The sequence below is a fragment of the Saccopteryx leptura genome, chromosome 8, assembly GCF_036850995.1.
Source record: "Saccopteryx leptura isolate mSacLep1 chromosome 8, mSacLep1_pri_phased_curated, whole genome shotgun sequence".
Classification (NCBI taxonomy): domain Eukaryota; kingdom Metazoa; phylum Chordata; class Mammalia; order Chiroptera; family Emballonuridae; genus Saccopteryx; species Saccopteryx leptura.
Genome location: NC_089510.1, coordinates 70,946,247 through 70,959,162, shown reverse-complemented (window position 1 = coordinate 70,959,162; position 12,916 = coordinate 70,946,247). Strand labels below are relative to the sequence as shown.

The 12,916-nt window shown below is 33.9% G+C and overlaps 1 protein-coding gene across 5 annotated transcripts in view; it reads left to right on the top strand.

Moving 5' to 3' along the window:
• Positions 1-12,916, top strand: part of ATP11B (ATPase phospholipid transporting 11B (putative)) — a 142,633-nt gene that overhangs the window by 61,963 nt on the left and 67,754 nt on the right. For all 5 annotated transcript variants that reach the window (XM_066347696.1, XM_066347698.1, XM_066347695.1 and 2 more), the window contains 4 exons: positions 974-1,038; positions 3,480-3,561; positions 9,428-9,578; positions 10,687-10,884. In XM_066347696.1, the coding sequence (XP_066203793.1) occupies positions 974-1,038; positions 3,480-3,561; positions 9,428-9,578; positions 10,687-10,884 (496 nt within the window). The remainder of the gene's footprint in view (positions 1-973; positions 1,039-3,479; positions 3,562-9,427; positions 9,579-10,686; positions 10,885-12,916) is intronic.

The following is a 12,916-nucleotide window of genomic DNA, read 5'->3' as shown; positions in this document are numbered from 1 at the left end:
ATTGTACATGCCAGTGTGAGCTCAAAGTTTTTCTATGCATTGATAGAACCAACAGAAGTGAAAAGAGCTATTTTTTGGTTCCTGGTTGGAATGTTCCTATAGTATGCTCCGAATTTGACTAGCCGTTAAAACCAGTCTTGTTAACCATGTCCTAAACGACCGGTTCGCCTTGGCCCACTGGAATTTTTGGAGTGGTTGGGTTTGCAGACATCTTCAGGGGTTGATTGACATTCTCTTTGATTTGGATGAGTGTATATGTATGTTTCAGAAAAGCATAAGAAATATCAACAAAATTAAGGCTTTTTAATTTATCCATAACAGAGTCTTACCACTTGTTATCGCTAAAAAAAAATACAATTTTCTTTTCTAGTTGATCCTTCTCATTTTATATCTCCTCTATGGAGAGAAATTCAAACAACAGGAAGACTCATGCTCCAAGAATTAGCAATACAAGTAGTCAAGTTGTAGTGTCAGTCTTGCCAATAAAGTGCTAACTCGCTATACTATGTGATGTTGTATAATTCAAAGTAATTTTAATTGTGCAGAGCTCATGCATTTATATGCAAATCACGCTACAGTTTATGTTTACATTGCATTTTAATTCTATTTGAAAACTTTATTTTACTCAAAATTTTCATTTTCCTTTAAACATTTTTAAATCCTTGCTTAATCATTTATTTTGTTGTGTTTTATGTTTAAATTTTCTGAAGCTGGTCTGGTGGCTTTGTGAGTTTATTTACCAGCATAATGATATTTCTGAGCCACTGATCTTAGAGTGAAGAAATGCTACAGCAGGTCAATTTGTTATGTTAACTAATGTTACAATTGACCTAGATAGCAGCTGAGATTTTGGTTTTGTATAAAAGTGGTGTTGTAACTATAACTCATGTCCTGACCACTAAAGATGCCATTTTAGAATTTAATTAAAATTTTAATATAGTCAATAATGCTTTTGGTTATTTTTTTCCCCTAGACCTCTGGGGCCAGAGAGTCTCCTGCTTCGTGGAGCCAGATTAAAAAATACAAAAGAAATTTTTGGTTTGTATATGCTGAAATTTTTAAATTACATGTTCATGCTTTGTATCAATTATATTTAAAAGCACAGCATTTATGATCTTTTGGTTGGATAACTTATTACTTAAATGTTGCCTATAATAATTTTTTTACAAAGATAGTGTTAATATAATTTTGGTATGCCAGGTGGATCCCGGTCAGGCGCATGCGGGAGTCTATCTCTCTGCCTCCCCGCTTCTCACTTCAGAAAAATACAAAAAAAAAAAAAAAAAAGAAGAAAGAAAGAAAAAAAAAACCATATACTATTTACGAAATGTAAAATAACAAGTGTTAGTGAGGCTGTTGAGATATTGGAACCCTCATGTATTGCTGGTGGGAGTGTAAATGCAGCCATTGTGGAAAAGTTTGGCAGTTCCTCAATAAGTTAAATACAGTGGTACCATATGATCCAGCAGTTTTACTTCTAGATGTATACCCAGAAGAACTGAAAATAGGTGTTTAAACAAAGACTTGTACAAGAATGTTCAAATAGTACTATTTACTATAGTAAAAGGTAGAAACTATGAAACTATCTAAATGTTCATCGACTAATGAATATATATATATAAAAATATAGAATAGCCATATAATGGAAAGTTATTTACTATTAAAAAATGAATTACTGATACTTGGTACAGCATGGGTAAACCTTTGAAAGTATTATGCTGAATGAAAGAAGCCTGACACAAAAGGCCACATACTGTATGATCCCATTACTTGAAGTACCTACCTGTAATAGGCAATTCTTAAAGACAGGAAGTAGATCAGTGAGCTAGATAGATAGTGGAGGGGAATGATGCTTAATAGGTACAGGGTTTTCTTTGTGGGTGATGAAATGTTCTTATGTTAGTGATATGGTTGTACACTGTAAATTTAGTGCCACTGAATTGTACATTGTTAAATGATTAAAATGGTAAATTGTATATTTTACCTTAATATTACTTTTATGTATATTTTACCTTAATATTAAAAGAGAAAATCATAATAATGTTCTGTTGGCAGAAGCTAGAGAAAACCTTGAAGGCTTTTAAACCCTCTTCATGTAATCCTGTTTTTTAACACCTAACAGTAAGACCTTTCATGCTCTTAAAAGATGTACATTTAAATGCTTATAGATTGGTCTACTGTTGTTTGCCTCAGTACCACCTCTCTCTAGTGTATCATTCTGACTGATTTCTATAATTTTGGTGCCCTTTACAATTGAATTATAAGTTCTGTCTTGAAGAAATAATTCTAATGGTGAAAAATCTTAGGACAAATCTTTAGGAAGAAGGCATGATGAATCCTACACTGCTTCTCAGATCTTACTATTTAGGAACAGATGTACCATTTTCCCCCCATGTATAAGGTGCTCCCATGTATAAGACGCACCTTAATTTTGGGCCCAAAATTTGAAAAAAAAAATTACATAAAATTATTAAACTCAAGTTTTATTCATCATAAAACTCATACAACTCCTCATCACTGTCAAAACTCTCATCTATTAGCTTGTCCTGATGACTAATCACTGTCTTCATATATTATCTTGTCCTCAGTTCCTTCTATGGCATTTGAAATGCCACACTCCTACAACCACTGTATAAGACACAACCAGTTTTTAAACCCCAAATTTTTTGAAAAGGGGTACATCTTATACATGGGGAAATACAGTAAACAGTTATTGTTTATCTGTTTCTAGGAATCTGCTAATTTGTCATACAAACCTCACAACAATTCTCAGGTATTTTTTTTCCTATTTATAGGTGTGGAAATTGAGACTAAGTGAAATTAAATAACTTGCTCAACAATGCCAAGCTAACATTCAAACCAAGGTCTGACTCCAACAAAGTTTTTATAAGGCTGGTCTTAGCTAATTTTATTCACTCTCCATTTTAGTCTTATTGTTACTGTTATTGATGCTTTTGTCAGAGATATTCACATGGGCACAAATTTTTAAAATAGCCCTTGTGTTTATTTACTCTGATAGATTTTCATATTGCTATTTGTTGTTTATAAAATTATGTCTAGACTCCAGATTCCAGCATTCAAGGTTTTTCAAACTCTGATCATTATCTATTGTTCCAACCTAACAGAAAGTGCTTTTCCATTTGTCTTTGTTAATACTCTTTGCTCTATCTATAATGGCCTTCTTTGACATTTTTATTTTTCCAAATTTTTTTATTCTAATTCAAATAGTATCTCTTTCCTTTATATATCTCACATATAGCTCAGGAACAGAACATCCATGCCTTCTTCATCCAGCAGGTTGAGCAACTGGAGTACCTAAAATTGGACTTGGAAAGCCTTTCTAAAATACTAATAAAGGAAAGCCAAATTTTAACAGCTGTCAGTGCATTTTCTTAGATGCTTTCATGCTGACAAGTACATTTCTTTTGTGCAACATACAGAGGGATTATTTTAAAGAACTATTTTGTTTTGTTTTGCAGGTGTGGCTGTATATACTGGAATGGAAACAAAGATGGCATTAAATTATAAAAGCAAGTCACAGAAGCGATCTGCAGTAGAAAAGTAAGAAAACAGTCTATCTTCATTTATTTGCACATATGATATATGTACATTATTCATTATATATAAAATGTTTTGTGAATAAAAATATATTTGATACATATATAATGTCAAGTCAGCACACCATGGAATCTTTGAGGATAGAGGTAGTTTCTTATAGTTTTCTATACACTGTTTGGCATACTGTAGATAATGAATTATGCCTTTAAAATAAATATTATTCGGTAATAATGAAATCACTTGATCAGACTAACCCTCCTGCAGATGGCAATTATAAAATAGGGATGAAATATTTTTTAAAATAAACAACTATTTGAAAGCACTAGAGAGTGACATAAAAGACAGACTGGCAAAGAATCTACTCTTGAAAAATGGCATCAGCAAAGGGAAAAATTTCAGAATGTAGCTTTTTTTCTGAGAGCACTCTTCAATTTATATACTGCATAGGGCATCTGAGAGCCTAAGTCTTTATAGGATTTAAGTGTCAGAGGACAAGGGAAGAGCAGCTAGAAAGGAGAAAGTCATGTACGGGAGGGAGCCGTGGAAGGAGATGAGCTCTAAAACTGGCACATAAATTACATCTAAATTCTTCACTGACTGTTAGACCTGTACATGTTCAGGGGCGATTCCAGCAGGCTTGGCAATAAAACAGTGTGTATCAACAACCTGTAAGATCAAAACAGAATTTTGCTGTTGCCTGTTGCAGTGGAGACAGTGTTTGAGCCTAGCCAAATTAACTTCCTGCTGAAGTAAAAAATCCATACTCTTCTGAGGAAACTAAAAGGATACACTGTGCAATAAAAAATAAGCAGACGTGATGAAAAGGTAACTTGTACTCAATAGAAAAACCACTCAATAGAAACCATCTCCAATAATGATCTCACAATTAACAGATGAAGACTTTAAAGCAGATATTATTTTTCCCTTTTTATTGAATTTATAAAGGTGACTCTTTATTAGAAATATTTTCAAAGGCCTAAAGGAAGATGTGAGTAAACATAAAAGAAATCTCAGCAGAGAAGCGGAAGCTATAAAAAAAAGAACTCATTGGAAATTCTTGAGTTGAAAAACATAATGACTGCAATGTAGGTTTTATTAAAAGACCTCAACACCAGGTTGAAAATGCAGTAGAAATTGTCAATGAACGTCAAAGAGCAATAGAAATTATTCAGTCTGAAGCAGACATAAAAAAGATTGAGGAAAAATGAGCAGTTTCAGAGCCATTTAGGACAACATGAAGCTATCTAACATAATTTTAATCAAGTCCCTTGACAAAGAGAGGAGAGAAAAGGTGTAGAATAAAAATATTTGAAAAAATAATAATTGAAAATTTATAAAATTTGAGAATAAAACCAATGAAGAAAAAAAGGGCAAAGCCTAGGTTAGAGGGAAATTTCTAGCAATAAATGTTTAGTTAAGAGAAGGAAAGCTTAAAATCAGTCATCTAAATTTCTACCTTAAGAAGCTAATAAAGAGGAACAGTTAGATCCAGTCTGAGAAGAGAAGGAATATAAAAGATGGGAGCTGAAATCAATAGAATAGGAAACAAATAATACATAAAATTAACAAAGCCAAAAGTTGGTTCTTTGAAAATATTAATAAAACCGATAAATCTCTGTCTACATTGAAGGATGAAAGGGGAAAAAAGAAAAGTAGTAATAGTAGAGAAATACTAGAAAATTACCAGTTATGAATAAAAGAGAGGCTATACAATAGATCCTTCCTGTGGTCACTTCATCCACAGATAAATATTATGAACAACTTTATATTACTGAAGTTTTCTAAGATGGAATGGCAGATTCTTTGAAAACACAATATCCAAAAATTGACAAAGTATGAAACAAAATCTAAAGCACCCTATCAAAGAGAGAAAACTCATTTTAAAAATATGTCTTTGCACAAATGGATAGTCTTTCAATATATGATGCTGGAACTGTTGTACATCCATTTTCCAAAAACTGGCCCTTGACCCTTATCTCCTACCATGTATAAAAACTAATTCTAAATCTAAAACTTAAAACATTCGAACTAAATCTGCAAGCATGGGAGAAAATATTCATGACCTTGGATTAAGGAAAGATTTCCTAGATAGGAAACATACAAATAAGTGAACCAAAAACAAAACCAAAAATTGATAAACTTCATAAAAATTAAAAACTTCTGTATTTCAAAAGACACTGTTAAAAATTTTTAAAAAGAAGTCACAATATAGGAGAAAATATTTGCAAAGCACATATCTTGTAAAGGACTCATATCCAGAATACCACTCTTATTATTTTCAACTTGTTCTTTAGAAGTCTTATTTAATGCCATGAGACAAAGAAATAAAAGGAATAAATATTAGAAAATAAGAAGAAAATTGTTCCTGTTAGAAGACATGATTTTTTACATAGTTATAAGCATTGAACAAAAAAACTATTAGAACTAGCGAGTTTAGCAAAGTTTTAGGATCTCTTTTGTATTTTTTCAAAGTTAGAAGTGGGGAGGCAGTCAGACTCCCGCATGTGCCCGACTGGGATCCACCCAGCATGCCCACCAGGGGGTGATATTCTGCCCATCTGGGGGGGTGCTCTGTTGTGGCCAGAGCCATTCTAGCACCTGAGGCGGAGGCCATGAAGCCGTTCTCAACACCCGGGCCAACTTTGCTCCAGTGAAGCCTTGGCTGCTGGAGGGGAAGAGAGAGATAGAGAGGAAGGAAAAGGGAAGGGGTGGAGAAGCAGGTGGGCACTTCTCCTGTGTGCCCTGACTGGGAATCGAACCTGGAACTTCCACACACTGGGCTGACGCTCAACTGCTGAGCCAACTGGCCAGGGCCTCAGGATGGGCCTCAGGATCAATTTTTTTAAATTATTTTTTATCATTTATAGTAACAAAAAACAGTGGGATAATTAAATTTTAAAAATGTCACCATGGAAAACTATGGAGTTTCCTCAAAAAATAAAAAACGGGTCTACCTTTTGACCGGCCATCCCTCTTCTAGGAATTTATCTTAAGATCCCAAAACACCAATTTAAAAGAAAATATGCCATCCCCATGCTCATGGCAGCATTATTTACAATAGCTAAAATCTGGAAACAGCGCAAGTGTCCATCAGTGGATGAGTAGATAAAAAAACAAGTACATTTATGCAATGGAATACTATGTGACCATAAAAAAGGAGGGAATCTTACCTTTTGTGACAACCTGGATGGAGCTGGAGATAATTATGCTAAGTGAAATAAGGCAGTCAGAGAGAGACAAATACCATCAGCTCGCTTTTGTGTGGAATCTAATGAACATAATAAACTGAAGAACAAAATAGAAACAGAGGTAGGGTTATAGGGACAGATGAACAGCTGTCAGAAGGAAGAGGGAATAGGGGACAGAATCAAAGAAAGTAAAAGGATTAGCCACAAAACATATATACATAACACATATATACAGACAACAGGGTAGCAATAGCCAGAGGGGAAGGGAGAGAAAATGGAGGTGGAAAGAGACTTTGCATTGGCATAGATGGGCACAATGCAGTGTGTAGAGGATGTTTCATTGAGTGGGACACTGGAAATCATGTGAACACAATAAATTAAATTTTAAAATAAAGTATTACTCATCACAATTCTGAAAATAGTTATTTTATAGTAGTGTCAAAAAGCATAAAATATTTAGAAATATATTTTTAAGACCTTGTGCAAGATCTTTTTAAGAAAATTATAAAACATGAGAGATATTAAGATCAAATAAATGGAGAAATCACATTAATAGATTGGCAGGCTCAGTATTTTTAAGCTGTCAGTAAATGTATAGATTCTTTCAATCCTAATTAAAATCCCAACAAGCTTTTTTGTATTGACAAGTTCCTTCTAAATTGAAATGCAGTAGCCAAAATGTATATGCAAAGTACATAATGAAAACAATCTGTTAAGAAAAAAAAAAGCTGTAGGATTTACATTATCAGACTTTGTTTTTTCCTATTAAATTTATTGAGGTGACATTGCTAAATAAGATATAGGTTTCAGGTGTACATTACATTTCCGTGATACATGATCTGTGTATTAATTATATCATGTGCCTACCACTCAAAATCAAATCATCTTTTGTCAACCTATATTTGGCCCCCTTTAGCCCTTACTAATCTCCCACCCTTCTTCCCTCTGGTAACCACCATACTATTGTCTGTCTATGCATTTCAGTTTTATATCTCACATAGGAGTGAAACATATGGTTCTTAGCTTTTTCTAACTGACTTATTTTGCATAGCATGATATTCTCAAGGTCCAACCAGGTTGTTGTAAATGGCAATATTTCACCTTTTCTTATGGTTGAGTAGTATTCCATTGTATATATGTACCACATCTTCTTTGAAGGACACTTTGGTTGTTTCTATGTCTTGGCCATTGTGATTAATGCTGCATTGAATAAAAAGGTGCATATATCTTTGTGAATAAATACTTTTAAGGGGATACCCAGAAGAGGGATTGCTTGATCATATGATAACCACAGTATTAATTTTTTTATTTTTAATAAGTGAGAGGCAGGGAGGAAGAAACGGACTCTTGCATACACCCCAATTGGGATCCATCCAGCAAGCCTCCTACCAGGCGATGCTTTGCCCATCTGGAGCTGCTGCTCCAGTGCTTGGCAACCAAGCTATTTAGTGCCTGAGGCTAAGCCATGGAGCCATCCTCAGCACCCAGGGACCAACTTGTTCAAACCGTTTGAGCCATGGCTGTGGGAGGAGAAGAGAGAGACGGAAGGAGAGAAAGAAAAGGGAGGAGTGGAGAAGCAAACGGTCAATTCTCCTGTGTGCCCTGATTGGGAATCGAACCTGGAACTTCCACATGCTGGGCCAACACTTTACCACTAAACCAACCGGACAGGGCCTATTCTTTTTGAGGAACTTGCATACTGTTTTTTGTAGTGGCTGTGCCAGTTTACATTCCCATCAGCAGTGAATGAGAATTTCTTTTTCTCCACAACCTTTCCAATGCTTGTTATTAGTTGTCTTGTTGATAATAGCCGTTCTAAGAGGTATGAGGTAGTATCTTATTGTAGTTTTGATTTTCATTTTTAAATAGCTAGTGAAGTTGAGCATCTTTTCATATGTCTGCTGATCATTTGTATGTCTTCTTGAGAGAAGTGTCTGTTTAGGTCCTCTGCTCATTTTTTTTTCTCTGCTCTTTTTAATTGGATTGTTTGTTTGGTGTTGAGTTGTATGAGCTCTTTGTATATTTTGGATCTTAGCCCCTTGTCAGAGCTGTTGTTTGCCAATATCTTCTCCCATTCAGCTGGTTGCCTTTTTGTTTTGTTGGTTGTTTCTTTTGCTGTAAAAATAAGTAAATAAATAATCTTATGATTGGTTATTTGATCATTAGTGGTACTAAATAGATTCTGTTGAATGGTCATGTCTTTTTTTTTTTACAGAGACAGAGAGAGTGTCAGAGAGAGGGATAGATAGGGACAGACAGACAGGAACGGAGAGATGAGAAGCATCAATCATTAGTTTTTCGTTGCGACACCTTAGTTGTTCATCGATTGCTTTCTCATATGTGCCTTGACCGTGGGCCTTCAGCAGACCGAGTAACCCCTTGCTCAAGCCAGTGACCTTGGGTCCAAGCTGATGAGCTTTGCTCAAACCAGATGAGCCCGTGCTCAAGCTGGCGACCTCCGGGTGTCGAATCTGGGACTTCCGCATCCCAGTCCAACGCTGTATCCACTGCGCCACCGCCTGGTCAGGCAGAACGGTCATGTCTTAAAAACAAAGACTATGGCCTTTAAATAGCTCCAATTATATATATTTTAATACCTTATTTAATTTCGGTATTACTTTCCACACCATATATAGTAACACATAATTGATATGTTTTGTATTCTCTTTTTCTCATTCCAGGTCAATGAATACATTTTTGATAATTTATCTAATAATACTTATTTCTGAAGCCATCATCAGTACTATCTTAAAGTATACATGGCAAGCTGAAGAAAAATGGGATGAACCTTGGTATAACCAAAAAACAGAACATCAAAGAAATAGCAGTAAGGTATTTTATGGTGTTCTTGACTTTGCTATAAAATAGAGTTAATACTTTGGTAGTGACTTCTAATCAGAGTGATCACTGTGATCTTCCTAAAACCGTCACTACTGAAGAGTGACAGAAGGACACTACACACCCGAATTGAAACCATCCAAAACATTGAAAGTACCAGTAAACTAATTGAAAAATAAAAAAGAATCACAGTAGGTGAGAAAAAGGACTTTGGAAATAAAGAGTAACCAGCCTGTTTGTACTGGTGTGCCTTTTGTATTTTAGGACATAAGCAATTATATTTTCTATGCCTTGACTTGAATAGTTAGTTACAAAAGATCACAAAACTTTTAATCGTCTGTATTGTCATTCCATTTGTATAAAAAATTCAAATCTTTTATTCCTGTAAAGTGAAATAAAGAGTAAATTAATTTATTTTTAATTCTGTCAGAATAATTCAAATAGTCTTATTGTCAATCTATTGATAGTATGAAGTAATAACACAAACTACATCATTTTAAACTCATTAAATATGGACTATCAAGAGAATTTGACTCACAATTTTGGTAAATAATTGTTCTTTAAATTTCACTTTAGATTAAAATACAAATATTGAAATACAAATTTGAATCTCAAGAGACCATAAAGAGATAACCATAGGAAATATTTTTAGTACCTTTCACAGAATACATGTTAAATGTGGTTCTGTGACATTCAACTCAGCTATTTCTACATGACGTATCATTTTAAGAGTTTTAAATTCTAGCAGATCTAACCTAGCAATTATTTTATTATTGTTAAAAATTACACTCAATATTTAGTCATCCATAATTTTGAAGAGTAGTGGAATGGTAAGCATATTCCAGAGGTTATAATAAAAATTTTGCCAAAAGTAGTTTGTCACATCAGTCTTTTTTGATAGCTTCTGAAAAGTAACAAATTAAGTAATTTGAATTTAATTTATTTTTACTTTGTTCAAGAGTCTGATGAGCAATAAAACTACCAAGGAAATAAATGAATTTTAATTTGTGAGATGCTTTACATGAAACTTTCTGATAATTTTCTGCAGTAACACTAAATATATTCTCCTATTTTCACTTTTTCAACAATTTTTTTCCTCTAGATTCTGAGATTTATTTCAGACTTCCTTGCCTTTTTGGTACTCTACAATTTCATCATTCCAATTTCACTATATGTGACAGTTGAAATGCAGAAATTTCTTGGATCATTTTTTATTGGCTGGGATCTTGATCTTTATCATGAAGAATCAGATCAGAAAGCTCAAGTCAATACTTCTGATCTAAATGAAGAGCTTGGACAGGTAAATGATCCTTTTATTTTTTCTGATTTGTTATTTTTATCAAAGCAACACATGTACAAAGACTAATAAAGCAGAAAATATTACAAATATTTAATTAACTGGGTTACAAAACACCCAGTTTTTCCATTTTTAAATTTTAAAACTGTTTCCTCTATTCTTTAGTACCATATTCCTGTGTAGTATTAATTTTTTATTTTTACATTTTAGCCATTATAAATATGTACAATATAAAGATAAAACTCTTAACACTGCTTGCACACACGTACACAGACTCATACCCACTTAGCTTCCACATAGGGCTCCCCAATATTGTTATATCACAATTTGGGATTTAATAAATACTCATTTATTTACATTTTCACTGTTTTAATATTACTTGTTGGTTTCTGGTTCTTTATGTATGCCCTGTAATGCTATAATTACATTTTTTTTCTCATGTGTTTTGTTTTCCCATAGGGCTAAGTTCTCTGTTTTTTTCATTTGCTTAATTTTCATATATGCAAATAATTTTTTGACAGCATATATGTAACCTCTCTCTACATATTCAAACATACCAGGGAATCTAGGATTCTCTCTTCTTTTTATGGTGACAGCGTTTTTTGGAAGCTTTTCTCTTTGTTTCAATTTTGGGCCTACTGCTCAGCTGTCACCCTGGCTTTCCCATCACCAGCACCCTGGAACTTCCTTTGCCTGTCTCCTGTTTTGGATCTCCTGTCTCCTGGCTCACGTGTCTTCCCACCTATAGTTTATTCTTATTTTTGTGGAACATATCTACTAACTTCCCAGAAAAAAATGCATGAGAGGAAAATACTTTGAGATTATGCAAGTCTGAAAATATCTTTATTCCCTTTCTATACTTGATTAATGATTTAGCTGGTTACTATATCCCAGGTCGAACATTATTTTCCCTCAAAATTTCAAAAACTCTACATTTTTTTCTACCTCTAATGTTACTGTTAAGAAATCAAGTGCCACTTTCAGAAGCTAGAAAAAGCTCAAATAAACAACTTAACCCTGCATCTAAAAGAATTAGAAAAAGAACAGCAAGTAAGGCCCAAATGTAGTAGAAGGAAGGAAATAATAAAGGTCAGAGCAGAAATAAATGACATAGAGGCTAAAGAAACAATACAGAGGATCAATGAAACTAGGAGCTGGTTCTTTGAAAAGGTAAACAAGATTGATGAACCTTTAACTAGACTCACCAAGAAAAAGAGAGAGGACTCAAATAAATAAAATTAGAAATGAGAGAGGAGAAATAACTGACACAACAGAAATACAAAATATTGTAAGAAAATACTATGAAAAACTGTATGCCCAAAACTAGACAACTTAGATGAAATGGACAAATTCCTTGAAACATACAATCTTCCAAAAATCAATTTGGAAGAATCAGAAAACCTAAACAGACTGATTACACCAATTGAGATCGAAACAGTTATCAAAAAACTCCCAACAAAGAAAAGTCCGGGGCCCGATGGCTTCACAACGGAATTCTACCAAATATTCAAAGAAGAACTAACTTCTATCCTTCTCAAACTATTTCAAAAAATTCAAGAGGAAGGAAGACTTCCAAGCTCCTTTTATGAGGCGAGCATAATTCTGATTCCAAAACCAGGCAAAGACAACACAAAGAAAGAAAATTATAGGCCAATATCTCTGATGAATTTAGATGCTAAAATCCTCAACAAAATATTAGCAAACTGGATCCAACAATATATGGAAAAAATCATACACCATGATCAAGTGGGATTTATTCTGGGGAGGCAAGGCTCGTACAATATTTGTAAATCAATCAATGTGATTCATCACAAACAAAAAGGAGAAAAACCATATGATAATTTCAATAGATGCAGAAAAAGCATTTGATAAAATCCAGCACCCATTCATGATCAAAACTCTCAGCAAAGTGGGAATACAGGAAACATACCTCAACATGATTAAAGCCATCTATGAGAAACCCACAGCCAACATCATACTCAATGGGCAAAAATTAAAAGCAATACCCCTAAGATCAGGAACAAGGCAGGGGTGC